Genomic DNA, 21268 nt, shown 5'->3' with positions numbered 1-21268 from the left:
CCAGCTGAAGACGGTAAACTGTGATAACAAAAATAAATCTATGGGGGAATATTATTGTCTGATCGTTAAAGTGAACGCGTACATTATTGATAGAAACGCGTGGAAATGATTACGCTACCAGTTGTTATGTTTGCTGGTTTGACAACAAGAATGTGGAAGCCATCCGGCGTGCGTGCTGCTTTTATTTAGAAAATAACGGAATGCGGGACCTTTATTTCGCCACACGTGTTTTGCTTCCGGGTCGTGACGTGTTGCTAACGTTGCTTCCGCGCAGATGAACTAACTCATCTAATGTTAACATTACATTCACTTTGTTGTTAGGTCACAAACTCGAGTCGACAGTTTGCGAATTGATGTGCATTCAGGTCGGTAACGTAAACGTTTTGTGAAGATAAAAACGTTGTTAAACGGTCTGGCTCAGCTAACGTTGGGTATTAGTGATAGCCGTTAGCTTAGATCATATGCTAGGCAGGCCAGCCAGCACAGTAACAGTATGTTAATTATTCTCATCGTGATAACGTTCTCTGTCCTCCCGGCTTTTCGTCTGGGGGCCAATATATCTTGATACATTTGACTAACGTTACTGAGTTTGGTTGACATAACGCTAGCTAGCTCCAAATGTGCCTTTATTTCGTCTATATGATGAATTGAAAATGGGGGACCCTGATGTAAACAAGACGAAAGTCTTTCTCTGGTCTGCATCCCCTTAACAATTGTGTGTATTGAGCCGTACTGTATTGTACCCGTTCTGCAATCTGTTAATAAAGTTTTCAATCAATCAATGCAGCTGAATGCAACCATAGCGTTAGCTGCTATAACATGATATGTTTGCATTGACACTAGTGTTATTCACAGCGTTTGTACACATGTCGGGGAGAGGACATGTCGTGGAGTGGGTTGAAACCACAGAGGAAGTTGTTGCATCGGAGGAATGCCCACCTGATACCGACGACCCCTCTGCAGGTATATGGAAGCCTAGATGCTAATAAAGCCCTAGAATGGCTGATATTCCATACATTGCATGTATTCCATACAGCCACATAAAGCTCCAATGCAATTTGTGTGTGTGAGGGGAGGGGGGTCTAATATGTCGCTCTGTGTTGACTCACCCACTAATTCATTGCTGATACTGGCGGTCAGCTCTTGTCCTAATCAAATCCCTTTGAAAGTTCTGTCAGAAAACGTATATTTATTAAAATATCTCAACTTTTCCACGAGATTCACACACAGACTTATTGTAAACGCACCTGGCTCATCAACATGTAACTTTTCATGTGATTGGTTTCATTGTGTTTACCATCCCGTCCCGTTCACAGAATGTGGTCCTTGTGAATCTCGTGGAAAAGTGGATGTATTTGATTAAAAGTAAAGGGATTTGATTCTATATGACGAGAGCTGACCACCAGTCACAGCGGGTGAGTCAACACAGAACGTGACATAGAATACCACGAGGGGGTGAAACTGTGAACTGAGTCCCACTGACTCAAAACAGCAACATCTCGAGTCCCCGTTTCCCTAATCTGAGAAACCCAGAAACCCGCTGCTGGACATTTTAAGAGTCTTTTAGTTTGAGAATACTGTTAGCCCCCCCTAGATGTTATTGTATTATATATTTTCCTCCTCATCAATGATGATGTTGAAGGATACAGACAGTCCTCCTTTCTCTGCACAATCCATGCTGTGCTTCATACCGGATACCCAGAGCTCCTCCTTAGTTAGCCGCAAAATATATATATTTTAAGATGATGGGCTCTGCTGTAAAAAGCACTTAATCGTGCTTGAATGTGCAGACTGGAGTGTTGCCCCATCACTATACATCCGTTTTGTGGCTGACTAGCTGGAGCTATGTGTGTCCAGTATAGGCCTGTCCCGACTAAGGATTTGTATTAGGGATGTCCGATATTATCGGCCGACCGATATTATCGGCCGATATCGGCAGTAAAATGTGATATCGGAAAATATCGGTATCGGTTTAAAAAAAAAAAAAAACAATAACAATATTTGTTATATATATATCCAGTGAAATTATTAGTTACCTGAAATTATTCCGTTTTTTGGGGTGGGAAACCCTGCATAATATCGGTATCGGTTGATATCGGTTGATATCGGTATCGGAAATTAAGAGTTGGACAATATCGGAATATCGGTATCGGTAAAAAAGCCAATATCGAGCATCCCTAATTTGTATAGTTGACTTTTATTGGCCAACTTTTTTGTATCATTCCATTTGGGCTGTGGGGGGTGCTTAATGTCTGAAGGAGTCGACTGAAGGCTTCTTGTCCTCTGCGAAAGCCTGCAATTGGTCCACTGATGGATACATCTTGATATTTGTCTACTCTAGTGTGTTCATTAGACGGGTGAAATCCTCTTTCTGTGCCCGTTTTCTTAGGCAGTTAGCCTCGCTGGTATGCGCGCCATTAGCGTTAGCCACGCTTCTAGGCCTCTTTGCTTTTGGAAAGAATGATCCCAAATTTTTTTTTATAATAATAATAATAATTATTATATATATATATATATATATTTTTTTTTTTGCATTCGACTAAGAGGTTGACAGTCGACTACGGCTCCTTTCGATCGATTAGTCGACTAATCGAGGTCAGCCCTAGTCCAGTATGAAGAACAGCATGGATTGTGCTGAGAAAGGGGGTCCAAAATTCGGAACTATCCATTTTAAGTAGGTCAACTGCCATAATTACCACTGCATTTGTTTGTTTTGAGTTAAAGTTATGGTAAGTGGTATTTTCTTGTTAAAATACGTGTTAAATAAAACGTGTTTGGTCAGTAACACTAACATGGGTCTCTCTCAGTCCCTCTGCTTTGCAGTAAACACAAAATACATTTTCTGGTATCTCTTCCCACTTTATCCAATCGAGAGAGAGAACCCTAAATATTGTTTACTTATTTCTAGAAATCTTGCCAAGCCACATTTGCTTACTGCACTCACTGGTAGATCATTTTACTTGTTTCAAAGACACATTGGCTTAAAAATAGTTTTTATTTCTTATTTTTGCAGTGTGGAGTTCTCTCCTGATTTGAATGGGATACCAGTACAGTATTTCCTGTTTACTGCAGAGCGGAGGGACTGGGAGACCCATGTTACTGACCAAACACACTATATCAGTGATGGCTGTCGGGAGTATAGAGCTATTATTTTTAACATGTAGACCACTTATTTTAACAAACAAAAAATACCACTTAACCTTTAACAATAAGGCAGATATAGTTAAAATGTTCTTTAAAAGTTTTTGTGGAACTTCCCACAGCTTAAAGGAACACTACACACCAACATTATTGGAATTCATCTTCTCCAGAGTGGGATAAGAAGATGGATACCAGTTTCCTCTCTGAGTTTAAGCTAAGCTACCTGTACTGTACTGATTCCATTCATTGTCCTGAGCTAGCCTAGCGTGCAGATGGGATAGCTTTCTACTGAACGCACAGGGTCTGGTAGCTATCTTCTGAATCTGGAGAAGACGGTAAGAAAGTTTCCCATAATGTTGGGGTGTTTCTTTTGAATGAATCGGGGAAAACGTTATTGGCATCAATCGCTGTCTGTCCTCAGTCTCTGACTGTGTGTCTGTTTTGTCAGTGCTTACAGTAACGGAACATGCAGACACTCCCATCCATAAGTTGCTGGATACCATGGTGCAAGGAGAAGACCCTGAAGACGACGGCTTCTGTAAGCAACAGCTCGTCCCATTTGTTCTCTGGTTTCGCCAGAAAGCACCAAGGTTCAGAGGCTCCAGAACAGAGCCGGAGCTTGAACCGGAGCCCTGCCGGTAGGGCTGGGCGATATGGCCTCTAAATGATATTACAATTTTTTTGGCTATGTCACGATACACGATATACAGTATATCACAATATTTAGTAATTTCCTAGTCTAAAGCACTTAAAAATGATTGATTTAACCCTTTGATGCATACTGTCACGCCAACATGCTGATTATAATAGTCCCTGCAACATATGTCTGCATTAAACCATGAAGATGCTTTAAAAAAATAATCTAAATAATTACAAACCTGTGGCACCGCCTGTGTGTGTGTGTGTGTGTGTGTGCGTGTACGTGACGTAAGTTGGGCGTGTCTGTGTGTGTCTGAGAGGGAGAGACGAGAGAGCTGCGTCAAAGTAAGTCTCATCTCAGCTGCGGCGGCTTAGAAACTGGCGTGAGGGTTTATGCAAAACATCACGATGTCCACGATACGTTTAAAAGGTGTATTGTTAATGAACTGTACCCGATATTTATTTAATATCGTCATATCGCCCACCCCTACCTGCCGGTGTGAATGCGCCCAGAGAAGTAACTGGTATCTATCTTCTTGTCTGACTTGGGAGTCTTTAGAACAATAGTTTCAAGTCCCAAATGATTGTTCTGATATGTTCCACGTGGCTCTTGATATCAGAGTTCAGTATTGGGTTCATTAGTTCCCTGTTTTAGCCTGGCATTGGTACAGCCCTAGTCTAGTTGTTTGATACAGAAAAATCAAGACATTATGCTTAATTGACCTATCTCAAACCACTGCTGCTTCTGTTGGTCTGAGGGAAGCTACGGTTGTGATGGGACAGTCAAGAAAAGAGGGTGGGGTTTGAGATACTCATAGTATTGCTTTTCCCCCCAAAAATATGATTGATTAATGAATTTATAATTGTATCATTAAAAAAGAAATATACAAAATTAACATTGTTTGCATGTTGCATGCATGTCTATCCCCTCCCTACTTCCCATTTCCCCACATGGAATGCACCTGATTAGATAAATTACATGCTGGTGCAACATTTATTGGCAGAATGTTACTGTATCTATAGCACATTTCTTAAAATTAAAAATCCATTGTTGATTCATCATGATTATCTAGGCAATTCGATACTAGATTACTATTAACCCTTTGTGTTACAAAGCTTGCATATTATGTGTCTTTCTGCTTGGCTGTTCTTGGCTATCTGTAGCTCTAAGATCATGAGAACATTTAAGCCATATCACTGCCAAGACTGAAAATGGAAGGGAAAAAATTGGAATTTGAATACATTTTTAATCTTTGACATGTTTAATATTGCTGAAGTGGAAGCATGTCTCCCCACCTAGGCACCTACACACAGCAATTGGATTAAGGGGGTCCTCCTACAGGCTCTAAAACTGGAAAAAGTAAGGTTCTCATTGAATGGATCTTTAGGTCGCTTTCACATATAGTTTTGGTGGACTCGGTGCGGTTCTGGGGGTGAAGTTGCAACATTGTTGCATTCTTCATTTGGTTCGCCTGCATTCACACAGATATCTGTCAGGCGGACCGAGACCTTCTGAACAATGTCACGCGGTCAAAAAGGGCGCTTGTCTATTGGACAGTGGAAATGTGTGTGTGGCTGCGATCCCGTGTGTGTGTGCGCGCGCGCGCGTGTGTGTGTGTGTGTCTGTGTGTAGACTGCGGAGCCCTCCAGATCAGCGGAGCCGAGTTTTGACATGGCATTGATCCATTGTTCTATTGAAGCACATTACCACCATCCTCTCGCTAAACAACTTGTAGACCACAGTGTTTTTATGAGTGCCCACAAGTAGCTGTTTTATTAATAATATAATAAGCCGCGCTCGGTAATAATAATAAGCCGTGTTTTTTCTTCCTTCTTCCCAAGATGCACAGATATATAGATAGATAGATAGAGAGATTAGATGCAGTGTGCTTGTTTTGCAGTGAGTGCTGCGAGCAGTGGTAATAATAATCACTTCCTATATTTGGTTTGCGTTTGGTTCGATGAAGCCGAACCGAGACAGACGTTTTCAGGCGGACCAGAGTTCGACTGTTTTGGTCCGCGAACCGAGTTCGACGCGCATTCACACAGACCCGAAAAACCGGACTATCGAATTCTGGTCCGAAAGTCCGGACCAAACAGCCCCTGTGTGAAAGCGACCTTAGCCAAATTTGAGAACTTGGAGACCCTTTATCAGCCAATGTACAGACCCTGATACTTGCAGAGGAGTGATGTGGACTTGAGATACAGCCCCCCCCCCCCCTCTTCCTTTTTTAATTTAAATTTTCATTAATTAAATTTCTTTATTCAATTTGTTTATTTTCTTATTTGTTTTTGCTTTGTTTGTTCGTATTGTAGTGCTATTTGGGAGGGGGTGGGAGTGTTGTTGGTGTTCATGTTTAATTTTCTATACATTTTTTGTAAAGTTTTTAAATTGGAAAAGGTGTGAATAAGCAGATTTATACAAATAAATAATAATAATAATTTGCTAACCCCTTCCCCACCCGCCTCTATTAACCCTTTCTCTGCCACGCTTATGTACATCCTTATACCATCCTCTGCCAGCTCTATTTGTCTATGGAGAAGTTCCCCTTCTTTGCAGGGCTATAACTTTTTAAATTGTATTGCTAAATTGACATTACTATGGCCCATTCAACGTCAATTATCTATCGTTTAGGATGTAGCAACGTTCTACTTTTTCATTCACATATTCATACTAAAATACGGTCTAAAGTATAAATATGTTTTTCATCGTTTTCTGCAGCATTCTGCAGAACGTAATTTATAGCCCTAAATGCATTATATTGATGATCAAATACAGTTTGATAGCGATCGGCGCCAGATAAAAAATTTCAAATGGACGTGCTTCTAGAAGTTACTACTTATCATCTGATGTTGACCGGATGAGGGGGGGGGGTCGTTTATAATTCCGTGGCCAACGTTAGATGATTCATGTAGTGTGGGTGATATGATCATCAGAGCAGTTTGTATCGAACACGGTAAAAATAAACGCTGAAACTTATGTGTAAAGAAACAACATATTCCAGTTAACGGTATATTTTTTTAATGATTCGTTACGGCGAAATCAATACTTCCATTTGTATAAATTAGGTTAACTGGAGCTTAGTATTCCTGCTTGCCTGAGGGGCTTATCGCGGCTCATGCGCATGCTGCGCGCGCTCGGCCAATCAGAGCAACGCGGAAGGGAAGGTTGCTTGCCGAAAGGAATCAATACAAGCATCCAGGTCTTGAGTTTTTTTTGTAAATGTGTGGTAGGTAGCACAGTATCTTATTTCAGTTGGTAGGATCAGGGCCGCCTTAAGGGGTGTACGAGCAGTGCGGTCGCACAGGGCCTTGCGGGGAGGGGTGACTCGCGAAAAAAATAAAAACGTTATTTATTTTTTATTTTAATTTTTTATAAAAAAATAGAATGTTAACAATCACTTTCCATCACAGACCTAAAATCTAGTTTTGCTTACGTGCTTATATATTTCACATTAGACACGTTTGTAGAATGTGTCTGACTTGTTCCGGGCTCTGCAGATATACTATTGGAGCTCTGCGGCTCTGCAGATACACTATTGGAGCTCTGCGGCTCTGCATATATACTATTGGTTTCAACGAGGGGAGGGGTTACATAACTTACAGGGTCTGACTATTCGGCGCTATCCACGGGAGCGCTGTGCAGCATCGGAGCAGAAGAAATAACGCTGCATGCCGTAAGCTTAGCAATACCAAGTATAGTGATTAGGTTATGCCAAGATGAAGAGGATGTTCGGCAGATGGACTGAAGATGAAAGTTGTTGCGTGTTAGAAAGTTCAGTCAGGCTAGCCATGTCGGCTTAGCTAAAGGCAGGGACAGCTAACTAGCGTTAGCTAAGTTATCGAGTGATAACGTGTGGCAGATAAACTAGGAACAGACTCCCAAGTTCATCCCAACGGGGGGGATAAAGGCAGGGACAGCTAACTAGCGTCAGCTAAGTTATCGAGTGCTAACGTGTGGCAGATAAACTAGGAACAGACTCCCAAGTTCATCCCAACGGGGGGGACAATATGGACTGGTGAACTTTATCATCTCCACGGTTGTCTCCTTCCTCTTGGACCTTTGGTGAGTTTTTAATGCAATCTATTCTGTTCCCGCCGTGGATCTCTCTCTCACTCTGTCTCTCTTTCTCTCTCTCTCTGTCTCTCTGTCTCTCTCTTGCTCTCTCTCGCTCTCTCTCTCTCTCTCTTGCTCTCTCTCTCTAGCTCTCTCTCTCTCTTGCCCTCTCTCTCTCACTCGGTGTGTTGCATCATGCAAGGGTCTGCTCACACTGTGCTCGTGTAGTTTGTGACGTGTGTACTAAGCTTATAGAGTTCGATGCAAAACTGCAAATCTGCATGTCGTGCTTGAAAAATTTACCTGGCTTTAAGCTTGTTTATCAGGTTCCAGGGGTGTTTTATGCATTTTCCCTGTTACTGCCAGGTGTACGACTGTACAGGTGCATTGCCACTAAGCCTCGGGCAGCACTATTATTTAAGAATACGTTGACTGTATCATATGCCCAGCCTCGGGCAGCGCTATTATTTAAGAATATGTTGACTGTATGCCCAGCCTCGGGCAGCGCTATTATTTAAGAATACGTTGACTGTATGCAAAAAAATATATATATATTATATATATGTATATATATTCTTTTACCTTTTTAGGGGGGTGGGGGGGCTCGCGTTTAAATCTTGCACAGGGCCTCGCATTTCTCCCAGACGGCACTGGGTAGGATGTTCCAAAACTGAGTGGCTCAGTCAGCATTGACTGAAGGAGCTGGACCTAAACTCCTCCTGTCCTGCAAGTGACTAGTTTGCCTTGAGCTACTGCTGAAACTAAGTTAACCCAATTATGTCTTTGAAAACAATGGTAGGTGCTGCTGACCCCCTGAAACCAGTCGAGCCTAATAGACATATTCACTGTTTACAAACATACTGTGTTCAAGCCAATCGGTAATACCAACTGAGTCACGTGACTAAGTTGCCCCTGCGCTGTGCTAAAAAATGGAGAAACTATTGGTCTATGGAGAAACCATGACACTCCCCTGACTAAAAGTTGTTTCAAATGAAAACGGCTGGATGTAATTTAGCCAAATCAGCATGGCTGTGAGTGTGAGTCTTTCACCTTTTACATATCTTAGCTTTGGCATGGATTGATTTGATTGTCTGACTCTAGATCACTAGCATGGCTAACAAAAAGGCAAATACATATATTGTAGTCTGCCCCGTTGTTCTGACCAGGATTACGTTCCTTTTGCCTCCTTGATGCGCGCACACTAGAGTCTGACATATACGGCGAACAGGTACCGTAATTCCTCTAATAGTAACCCCGGCGTGTATTTGTTTCAACTGTAGCGGATACCAGGCTTGTATTAGGAGGAGGCATGTATAAGAGAGAGGCCTATATTTCTAATTTTCAAACCGATCATAATGAATAAATCAACATTTTGTGTCAGTTTGAACCCAGTAAAATGTACTGGGTTCATTTATTGAAACCAAGTACTCTATGAAATACGGTAGTAAACAGTGCAATTACAGGTGGTAAAAAAAAGTTAAAAAAAAGTAAAATAGTGCAATAACAATACTGGTATAATAATAATAATAATAACTTCATTTTATACAATTCTGAGGTAGGCTTACTCTCTTGGTAAACATTAACACCATACCATTATATGGTATTTACTGCACAGCCAGGCCAGCATATAACAACAATAACAAAATATATTGCCTATGGTAAATCCGTTGAGGGAAATACCGTAATTCCTCTAATATACATGAAACCCGGCTTGTATTAGGAGGCCGGCTTATAATTGCTTAGCTCAACAGCGCACCCGGTCATTAATAGAGACCCGGTTTTTAATTGAATACCGGTTACTATTAGAGGAATTACGGTATATAGAATTGAAAAGGAATCGCGACCCAGCCCTATTAACAGGGTTCGCTCAAGGTCATTGAAGTGCTTAAAATGCTAGATTTTTTTTAACAATTTTTTTACTGGAATTCCTTAACACATTGAGTGCCACGCCCCTTCAGGGAAGTGACCCCTTCCCATTAAACCCATGTAAACGTAGTTGTAGTTTGTAGAGCTAAACCTATATTTTATAGTATAGCTATGGGTCTAATAACGCCGTAGGGTCTCAGTGAGCTGCTTCTGGTCAACGTGCAAAAAATAGATTCTTTTTTCATCTGTACATTTCCGTTTTATACCGTTTTGAATATGAAAATAGTCCGGACGCTTCTGAGCAATTTCAGAGAAAAGACACGAAAACAGCGTTTTTGTGTAATTCAATAAACACGTTGTCATTTTTCGCCTGATTATTGGATCTTCCTGAAATCAACGCTAGATCAACATTATTATCCTTCGTCGTGCAAGCATGCAATGTGGTTTAAACCGGCGCGCAGCCATACACATAAAACATAGATAGCTTCAATAGCTGTAGAAATAAATATCAGATCAACGCAAGCTTTCATATATGGTGTCCTTACCTGGTCTCTGAAGTAATGCAAAAAAAAGAATAAAATAATCTCATCGCCATTCCAGTTATCCACAGCGATCCTGTCTCCGACGTTGTTGGGCATTGCACTTCAACGGGCGGGCGGGGTCAGTAGTCCAAACCATCCCTACAAGTGTGTTTTGCCGGAGTGTTTAGGACTCGCCCCCACGCCGCAGCTCGGTAGAGAAAATAAACTAACCCGTTTCTAACGGGGTGCAATAATGCAGGAAGGCGTTAGAGGGCGGTATAAGACCGTCTGCCAGCTCAGACACACTCAGAACAGTATGCACAAGGTGCCCAGCTGAATTATGAATGGCAATAGAGAATAAAATAAATACTGTGACTAGGGCTGACCTTCGAAGCTTTTTTTGGCAATCGAAGCTTCGGAGCCGAGCTTCGATTTTAATTCGAAGCTTCGATAAAAAAAAAATATATATATATATATTTTTTTTATCTTATGTTGTGGGACTTGGACAGCACTTTGGTAAACTTTGTTGTTTTTAAATGTGCTCTATAAATAAAGTGGATTGGATTAATTAATTAAGTAGCTCCTTTCGTGACTGACGCAGCCAACAAGGTTTCACTCGGCTGTGTGATTTAATTCAAGGTGGATCGCTGTTGTCGCTTGAACAACTTCAGATTTCATGGGAACTACCAATCCCCCAAATCAAGAATGTTTAAGATGAATGAAGTAAGATTTTGATTATTTGAAATATGGCCTGTGTAGACTAAACTATGCACAGAATTATGTCAGTCTACAAGGTCCGGATTCTACATGGTCCGGCAATGTAGACCTTGTAGACTCCACTAGAGACCAATTATCAGTGAATGTTCATGCATTTTTAAGAAGGGCTACTTCCACAAAAAAACAAAGAACTCACCAAAACATCTCAGTAGCACCTTATCTAAATGTTCTATTTCATATATGGAGATTCATATTTATTTATGTATTGCATGCATTTCTACATTTTATTTCCTATTTTGTTTATTCATCCCAGTATCTTTCTTTCTTATGTGTGGAATTCTACAAGGCATGTAGGTGTATATGTGTTTGAGGATGATATCCTTCAAACAGGCAATAGTGATGATATAATTTGGGCAGTGCTGAGCTGGGTTACTTTCCTCCAGTGTATTTGTCCCCCGGCCCCACCCAATGGCCCCATGCCATTTTTTTTTAAACTTCGATTTTTTTTAAAAATGTTCGAAGCTTGTGCCATCGAACGAAGCTTCGAAGTATTTAAGACAGCCCTAACTGTGACAGAAACGTAGATCTACGTTTCCAGCACTCAACGATCGGGCGACAGAACCGTAGATCTACGTTTTTGGCAATCAAAGGGTTAAACAGCCCATTTTCTAACAAGGTGCTTAATAAGTCCTTGAAATTCAAATAAACCAAGCTTTGTTCATCCGTGATACATTTCTGAATCGAGAAATAATTTTTTTGTATCTAAAGTAACTAATTGTCGCAAATTGATTTTAAGCCCTAAATATTGGATCCGATTTTCTTTCAATAAGAAAAACTGCATTTAAAAGTGAATTGTATCCTTTTAAATGCCCTTTTGAAATGAAAAATGGTGCTTGGAAAAGTACTTGAAAGTCCTTGAATTTAATTTTGCACTGTCTGTGGGAACCCTGTATTAATCATTGTACTCCATTGTCTTCCGGCTCCTCGTAATGGTACAGATTGTGTGGAGTGCCGGGCTCTGTTCCAGGGTCAGGTGGAGTACCACGGCGTCGACGGGCCGTCCTTCATCCTGGACTCTCCCACCGCCATGGGGTCCCCTCAGAGGGCTCTGCTCACGCTGCCTCACGGCCTGATGATCGGCCGGTCCAGCATCCCCAGCGCGGGACTAGGGGTCATAAACCAAGGGCCAACGGTGTTTCCCGGGATGCACTTTGGACCGTACGAGGGGGAGCCGGCCACCGCGGAGGTCGCACTGCAGAGTGACTTCTCTTGGGAGGTGAGCGGGGGATTATATTTAACCTCCTAAACATGTTTTATTTAACAACACTCAACCCAGGGCGCTGGAGCATCTTGTAGTCGAATGAAAGGTTTTCTACTCGTGTGTGTGTGTTTGTTCGAGGCACTCACTTGCTCGTTTTTCTGACCGGAAGATGTTATTTATATAAGATATTATTATTTAAATATACTACTCCTATTAGTTACGCTGTTGGCCAGTGTGACTTACTACCATAGTGTCTTTATACCTGTATCACTGTACATATTAATACTACAACTCTGTACATGCATCTGTAGTACTCATTTATTTATTTTATACCCAGTTTAATCACCTGTACATTGAATATTACTATTGCACTCTGTTTGGATGCCAAACCTATTTTCGTTGTACTGTACTTGTGCTGTATAATGACAATACATTTGAATCTAATTTATTTATTTAGATTTCCAAAGGAAAAGATGAATACGAGTACATTGACGCTGCCAGAGATTCTCACTCTAACTGGATGAGGTCAGTTCATGTTCATGATCAGTTCAGATTCTTGTAGACCTAGCCCTATTTCTTACTTACCAATGATGATGTTGATCGGTCCTTTCTCAGCATCTCTCTCTACAATTATCTCTCTCTACAATTATCTCTACAATTCACTCTACTTTTTCTCGCCTCTACAATTCTCTCTTCTACAATTCACTCTCCTCTCTACAATTCACTCTCCTCTCTACAATCCACTCTCCTCTACAATTCACTCTCTACTCTATAATTCTCTCACCTCTACAATTCACTCTCCTCTACATTTCTCTCTTCTACAATTCACTCGATCTCTCCTCTAAAATTCTCTCTCTACAATTCACTCTCCTACAATTATCTCCCCTCCTCTACAATTCACTCTGCTCTACAATGATCTCCCCCTCTCTACAATTCACTCTCCTCTACAATTCACTCTGCTCTACAATGATCTCCCCCTCTCTACAATTCTCCCCCCTTCCTCTACAATTCTCTCCCCTCTACAATTCACTCACCTCTACAATTCTCTCCCCTCTACAATTCAATCTCTATACTTCTCTCTCCCTCCCGCCCCCTAATCCTTTTTTCTCCCCGACGCAGGTATGTGAACTGCGCTCGCAGCGAGGAGGAGAGCAACCTGCTGGCCGTCCAGTACAAGGACAGCATCCTGTTCCACTGCTGCCGCTCCATCCAGCCGGGAGACGAGCTGATGGTGTGGCCCAGCGGCCAGCTGCTCTCCCGGTTCAGCCACACCTGGGCCCAGATCTGGTTCCTCAAGTGCACTCAGACAGGTAGCCTTTCCTCTTTCTCTATACCAGGGGTTCTCAAACTTTTTTATACCACGACCCCATTTTATTTAGGATATTTTTTTGGTGACCCCACACTTTATAATTAACACATTTGCGGCCACTGGGATCCGTCTAATCTCACTCTATAAGGCCAGCTTATCATAACAACCTTTCATTGTGCGTGAGGCTGTTTGTAGAGCTAAATCTATACTTTATATTATTGCTATCTGTCCATTGTCATTGTCAATTGACACTATAAACCGTCCCTTCAATATGCCTTAAATAAAAAAAAGTTTCATCAATACGGTCCCATTTTATAGCCTCGTGAATATAAGCGTTATATGGGATTTGTCTGGTATATTTCCTGGAAGGCGAGATATATGGCGCTAAGCTAATAACGTTAAATCGAATGGCGTTTCGGCTATACACAAGCTAGAGCTAAAAATCTAAATGCAGGGGGACGTCGTTTCTGATTATTGATTACCAATAATGGCATTAGCCTCAGTAGCCTCATTTGCCTCATTCGGCTGGTTGGGTATGATAACAAGGCCTGATCAGCATGTAATTTACGTGAAAAAGCTCTTACCGTGGGCCGGTTGGATCCCAAAAAGGATTTCTCAGTTATCGATCGCCATCTGGTAGATCGATATGTCCATTGGCTGATCCAATATTCCTTTACTGCATACTGAATTCAGCGTCCCAAAAAGTATTCCATGCTACATGCTACAGGCATAGCTTCAGGCTAACAGGAAAATTCACTGCATGATGAAAAAATCTTCATCCGTTCTGCCACAGGGAACACTGCATTATCGAGACAGCGCCCCTACGAGGATCTGGCCGGTAATGCACTTTTACAAATTCCAATAGTAGGGTAAATCTGCAGTGCCGCTCTGTGACATTGAGTAGGATATTAAAATGCAATGAAAGCCTAAACAACCTTACCACGTATATATATATGTGGTTGGCCCTCAAGCGTTGGATCCGAAACACGTATTTATACGTGGTTGGCCACGAATGTGTTAAGGAATATCAAAATAAAACGCACACGTTGTTGAACTTGATCATGCATATTTATTAGAAAGATTGTAGATGTCGATTTAATTACAGCACTATGTTATCAATACACATTTATAAAACAAGGCATATTTAGCCAAAATATGTTGCCAGAACATAAAAAAATAATAATAATAATAATTGTAACTGAGGGGTACAATTCCCTGACTGTATTGATAAGTATGGTATCATTAAACCACTACCGCTTTATGTACTTTAACTACTGGCCATACAGTACACAATATATGAATATGATGAACACTTCCCACAATGAAATCGGTTCCAGTCAAAGGTATTAATCAAGTATTTAATGGAGCAAAAGGTACATATGATACTTATATTACATTTAATTGCACTTGTAAGGCAAATGAGTATTCGTAGGCAAATCAACACTGAATGTCCATTCTCTGGTTACGCAGGAGGCAAGTATACAACCTGGCTCTTAGGGAATTATATCTATGGTACACTTAATGATATAGCGGGATATACTGGAAGGGGTCCTCCCGGTTGTAAGCCGGCAGGGGGGGTAGGAGAGCTGTCGGTAGTAGAACGTCTGGTCAACGATATCTAGGGAGACTTCGAGTACAGAAGACAGTGCGATAGACTCTTGATCCGCAGACGAATACAGCTTGGTTCTCTTGTAGGCTGTAGCTCCACAGTGAAGAAAGCTAGGCGGCCTCAGGCTCTCTGAGCGCCGACTCGACCTTGACTCCTCTCGGGGGTAAATCCAACACTCACAGGCGTCGGCGATTATCCGCTCCACAAATCACAGTACCAAAGCAAATATATATTCCAGCCGCACAGGGCTATGCAGACGTCGGGTAGGTAATCCAGTGTACATGTCCATTCGATCCTCGCCTAGATCTCCTCGGATGAAAGCGCCATGTGGTCGGCCCAGCCTGGATAAGAATCTAGCTAACACGAGGAAGCGTTGGAGATGCTGGTCACTTTAGAACTCTAACCGCACGATGCACCATACACAATAGACTATTATTAACTTAATAGAAATACGTCGCACTCGACGGTACAGTGCCAAACTCTGACAATTCAGTTATTAATTCGCACGCGGTCTCAATGCTATTCTGGGGCCAAACAGGCCATACTTCACCGCACGTCGTATCGTGGGTGAGGCTTCACGTTGGTTACTAAGTTTCTGACTAAGTGCCTCTGTATTCACTTACGCCATATTTATATGCACGGTGAACAAATAGTGCCACTCTCATTTCTGTCGCCGTATCCCTGGGCAGGGCCGGGGCTAGTACAGACATGTCTTGTCGGTAACTTTGAACTTGACTCCGGGGGCTGGTCCCCTGGCGCCTGGTCCTTTGTCCAATAGGAGAATGAACTATTATGGGCTATAGTAGGCTAAAGGGATATTCCGTGTATATGTACAAGGAATATACAAGGGATATCAAACGATATACAAATACTATTCAATATATATCAATAAATAAATATATATACTCGGTTTAATCTGATCCTTCGTAACAATAATAATAATAATAATAATAATAATACGCAACCCTACTGTCACCTACCCACGACCCCACAGTAGTTTGAGAACTGCTGCTCTATACTGATCATAGGGACGCACCGATACTGATGGGACGGGACGATACACTCAACTTTATTGTACATTTTCTACGTTCCCCCATTCCCACGGTGTAATATAAAAAAAGATATAGACTATAAACACAAAAGTAAACCTATAGGACACAATATACAGGACTGCGAGATATGTATAATATAAACGGTAAAATTTGCAAAAATTCGCTTAGTGCAAATATTTTCTAGCAGCAGTAGTACATAGTAAAATACAGTGGCAGTGAGTGAAGTAAAGTTAGACCAAGAGCTTTAAAAACTAGAAACGTATTCAGCTACAGCCTCTCGTGCCGTCAGAATTCACTTCTACCATGCTTCTTTCTTCTTCTCCCTCTATAAGATAATCGTATTATTACTTGTTGGCAGTGAGTAACTGTAGGTCTGGTCCAGTGGGTTATAGTTAGGGATGCACCGATCTGACTTTTTCAGTCCCGATGATACCGAGTACCGATCCGATACCCATTGTTCAATTAATAAACTGTATGCCTCACTGTGTGGAAGAGACTGGGATCATTCTTTTGTGCAAGGCAACATCAGGCTTGACTTAAAACATTACTTTCCTAACTTAGTGAAACAAAATGTAACAAATGAACACATACCAAATGTGCTGAATTGTTATTTCTTATTTTATAAATTATTATATTATATTATTAAAAAAATATATATATATATATTAAAAAAAAATGTATTACCCGATCCAGCTATTTTAGTCATATCGGGAACTTTATCAAAAATGTATAGGACAATTAAAAGAATTAGAAAAGACAACATAAAAAAAATACGAATGACCCGGAAACACTTGCGGAGGCCAAGGGTTTTAAGATGGACCTGCTGGTTTTTAAAATGTTTTCTTCTCCATCTTTTCTTTCTTTTTAACTTCCAGAGAGCAACACGGGCGCGGTGTCTCAGGTCTTCCTCTGCGCCCAATGTCCGCTGTCCTTCACCACAGAGGCCTACCTACAGCGCCATACCGACCATGTCCACTCGCAGCCCACCCAGGACTGCACAGCAGCGCCCGGCATCGAGGCGGCGGCGGCAGCACCGGGACACCCTCCCCCCGTCGCCGACACGGACGACCCCCAGCAGGCCTCCCTCTTGGTGTTAACCGTCGACCCCGTCGAGTCCAAAACGTGCTCGGAGTGCGGGCGTACTTTCAAACACGTGCACCACCTCAAGAGGCACAAGCTCAGCGTCCACTCCAACGAGCGGCCCTACTGCTGCACCCAGTGCCGGCGGTGTTTCAGCCAGGCGTCCGGCTTGCTCCGGCACCAGCTGGTTCACAAAAAGCAGAAGATGGTGGAGAAAATGGTGAAAGAGGCCTGTACAGTGGCCAGCCGGACAACACACCTTCACGAGACGACGAAGGAGTCTGAACCGACCGGAGCTGAAGATCCCGCTGAAGCCGAATCGGTCCGGGAGGAGACCGATGCGAGCCCCAACGTCCCCCAGGAGGAGACCGATGCGAGCCCCAACGTCCCCCAGGAGGAGACCGATGCGAGCCCCAACGTCCCCCAGGAGGAGACCGATGCGAGCCCCAACTTCCCCCAGAAGGAGACCGATGCAAACCTCAACTTCCCCCAGAAGGAGACAGATGCGAGCCCCAACATCCCCCAGGAGGAGACCGATACAAGCCCCAACGTCCCCCAGGAGGAAGCAGATGAAAACCCGAACTCCCCCCTGCAGAAGGCTGATTCAGACCCGAACATCCCTCGGGAGTCTTCCGACGAACAATCTCACAAATGCTCCCATTGCGATAAGATCTTTACATGTGAAGGCTCCCTTACAAAACACAAACGATCTGTCCACAGCAGAATACGGCCCTATGTCTGCACGGTGTGTCTGCAGGGGTTCAGACAGTACAGTGACCTAACCAGGCACTTGAAGACTCACCAAAAGGGGAAGGGGAGAAAAAGAAAAGCTGGCGGGGAACCGACGACATTTGTCACTGTGTATTGCGACAAGTGTTTGTTAACGTTTTCGTCCGATGACAGCCTTCGGCGTCACCTGAGCCAACATCACCCGGAGGAAACCTCTCAAGTGGCCCCTGTGGATGACCGAGAGAGGAGCCCATTGCCCTCCCTCTCCGATGGCAATCGGGACCCTGATCCAGACTTTATTGCGCCGCCCTCGGTGGCTGCCGTAGCGGCCGAATCCACCGGGAGACCACAGCGGCTCGCCGCTAGATCTAAAATCTCTGCCATAATCAAAATGATGGCTCCGAAGCGAAGACTAAGCGTTGGCAAGAAGACCGAGGAGAATCGCGGTGAAGTGGAGGCGAAGCCCGGCGCTTCCACACAGATCGACGGCGGCGTGACGGTGGCTAAGCTAGGCCGCTACGGCTGTAGTCGCTGCGAGGGAGCTTACAGAAACCCGGCTGATCTCCGAGCGCACGAGTGCGCTGAGAAACGCCACAAGTGCGCTCAGTGTAGCTCGACGTTTAAAACGTCCGGTTTCCTGAAAAGACACGAGAGGATGGTCCACAGCGTCGCAACGCCGTACATATGCGAGCGGTGCAACAGGACCTTCGGCAAGGTCTGCACCCTCAAGCAGCATCAGAAGGCGAACCGGTGCGAGAAGCACCATTGTTCGTCGGAGCTCTTCCGTTGCCCGTTCTGCCAATTCTCTTTCACCCTGAAGAGCTACCTGCGTAAGCACATCAAGAGACACCACCCCGTGGAGTTCCTGTCGCACTCCGAGTCGGACCGGCTGACGTGCGAGCTCGGGGAAGAGGAGGCGGGGGAATCTTACAACTGTCCGCATTGCGGGAAGACTTACGTGAACGTGAAATATTTCAAAGCCCACATGTGCTTCAAGCAGGTCAGGATACTGTATCTGTGTACGGACTGTGGGAAAGGCTTCGCTAACCACTACGGTCTCCGGCAGCACCAGCGCATCCACACCGGGGAGAAGCCGTACAGCTGCCCGCACTGCAGCAAGAGCTTCTCCTACATGGGGCAGGTGAACGTGCACATCAGGACGCACACAGGGGAGAAACCCTACCTCTGCACGCACTGTGGGGAGAGCTTCCGGCAATCCGGGGACCTGAAGAGGCACGAGAGGAAGCACACGGGGGTGCGGCCCTACAGCTGCCCGGAGGTGGGTTGTTGCAAGAGCTTCAGCCGGCCACAGAGTCTGAAGGCTCACCAGCTGCTTCACCTGGGGCAGAGGATGTTCAAGTGCACCCAATGTGGAAAGAGCTTCTCGCGAAACTACCACCTCAGGAGACACCATCAGAAAATGCACTCCTAGTTTGATCAAACTCCCCATGTTTTCCTAAAGTATTCCAATTCAGGTTCTTGGGCTGGTGGGTGAGCTATGTGGTTGGCAGAAGAAAGGACTGTAAATTCACTGATGGTGTGTGTCGCTAGGTGGGGGCCTGTCTGATATTGTGGTAGGCTGCCTGTTGCCAGTAAATCTATGTATTAGGATCACTGCATCTCATATTCACGGCCCAACCATACTGATCTAGGATCAAATCACATGGCTATATACTGCATATTTCACTGGGCCGTCATGAGACAAACTGGTCTTTGATCACATTCAGTGCTCTTTATTCTTCCTTGACAGTAGTCACTTTTAAGACTGTAGCTCGGTAGGATAACTTCCCTCTGCCCACATTCTTCCAGCCAGAAATTTGAGTTGTCAACTTTCTGATTCCGGGTTCACTCCTCAAACTCCTGAAACTCAATGGAAGCCAAGGCAGAGACACACCAAGTACAGGGTTTTTGAGGCAGAGATGTGACAAGACACGCCAAGCACAGGGTTTTTGAATGTAGTCTTGGGGCGCTATGTGAGAGTCCCTAAGGCATGGCCTAAAATCAACATCACAGTATTATGTTTTGGGGAAGCTGTAACAATAATTATGATATCACAGTATTGTCATTTAAAATAAAACATAATTTAAAAAGCCATAAAAGACTTGGATGGTAACTTGAGAATTTATCGTTATATGGTTTCTAATCTATATATTCAGTATAAAACAAATCTAGGTTGAACTGAAATAAGTCTTAAGAAGATTGAACTGAAATAAATCTTAAGATTGAATGACCAATGTATAAAAAAAATACCTGATTTTGCATATAACAACAGATAATACATCTTACAATATAGCCCCTTTCGTGACTGATGCAAGCCTTGCTTGAATACGCAGTCACTTATTCCCACGTTACTAGCCATGTTAATGTGCACCATCAAGCACTGGTTAAAGACGAGCGGTGGGTCCAAAATATATCACATAGACATTTCAAAGGTACTCACCGTTGCATTAGGGTTTCACACACACACACGGCAGGGTTTGAAAGCTCGGCGTTGCTAATAAACATTTAAAATCTTTATAAATGAGTAAAAAAATCACTGAGCTAGCCTTGGCTAAAATGGCTGCTTCTGCATTTTGACGCAGGATCGCTGTGATTGCTGGGCGCACCAGGCACGTGACAAAGCAGCCAGCAATCGCAGCGCTCCTGCGTCAAAATGCGGAAGCAGCCATTGCATTGCATTCATGTGAAGTGGGGAACTAGGAAAAATACAATGGAACGGCCCTCGAAGTGGGAATTCCAAGTAGGAAACTCTGGGTTGATCTCTCAACTCAGAGTTGCCGTTATCTCAAGTAATTTCAACATGGCTGAGTACACTAAAAGTAAACTGTAAACAACATTGTTTTAATCTCTAGAAGACGATTTAAGCTAGATTATTATTACCAGTGTGGTAGCCTAATATAACCGTTTCTAAGCATAATATTATTGTGTTCAGAAGCCGGACAGACAAACCGCTTCTTCCAGGGACACCTCTTCCCACTGGGAGCCACAAATAGCTTCTTCCAGGGACACCTCTCTTCCCACTGGGAGCCACAAACAGCTTCTTCCAGGGGCACCTCTCTTCCCACTGGGAGCCACAAACAGCTTCTTCCAGGGGCACCTCTCGTCCCACTGGGAGCCACAAACAGCTTCTTCCAGGGACACCTTCCCACTGGGAGCCACAAACAGCTTCTTCCAGGGGCACCTTCCCACAGATTGCAAAATAAAATTCAAGGACTTTCAAGTACCTTTCCAAGCACTCTTTTTTATTTGAAAAGGGCATTTAAAAGGATCCAATTCACTTTAAATGC

General features: G+C 43.4%; 1 protein-coding gene across 1 annotated transcript; it reads left to right on the top strand.

Moving 5' to 3' along the window:
* Positions 1-250: 250 nt before the first annotated feature.
* Positions 251-20527, top strand: LOC311241539 (uncharacterized protein). Its single transcript, XM_084330389.1, has 7 exons — positions 251-365; positions 856-963; positions 3590-3679; positions 11940-12217; positions 12660-12727; positions 13322-13512; positions 17048-20527. The coding sequence occupies exons 2-7, from the start codon at positions 867-869 to the stop codon at positions 19411-19413; spliced, it is 3090 nt and encodes a 1029-aa protein (XP_084186515.1). The 5' UTR covers positions 251-365; positions 856-866; the 3' UTR covers positions 19414-20527.
* The last annotated feature ends 741 nt before the right edge of the window (positions 20528-21268 follow it).

The sequence above is a fragment of the Notolepis coatsorum genome (assembly GCF_963971535.1).
Source record: "Notolepis coatsorum genome assembly, chromosome: 15".
NCBI lineage: Eukaryota > Metazoa > Chordata > Actinopteri > Aulopiformes > Paralepididae > Notolepis > Notolepis coatsorum.
This window is presented reverse-complemented; position numbering and strand designations above follow the sequence as displayed.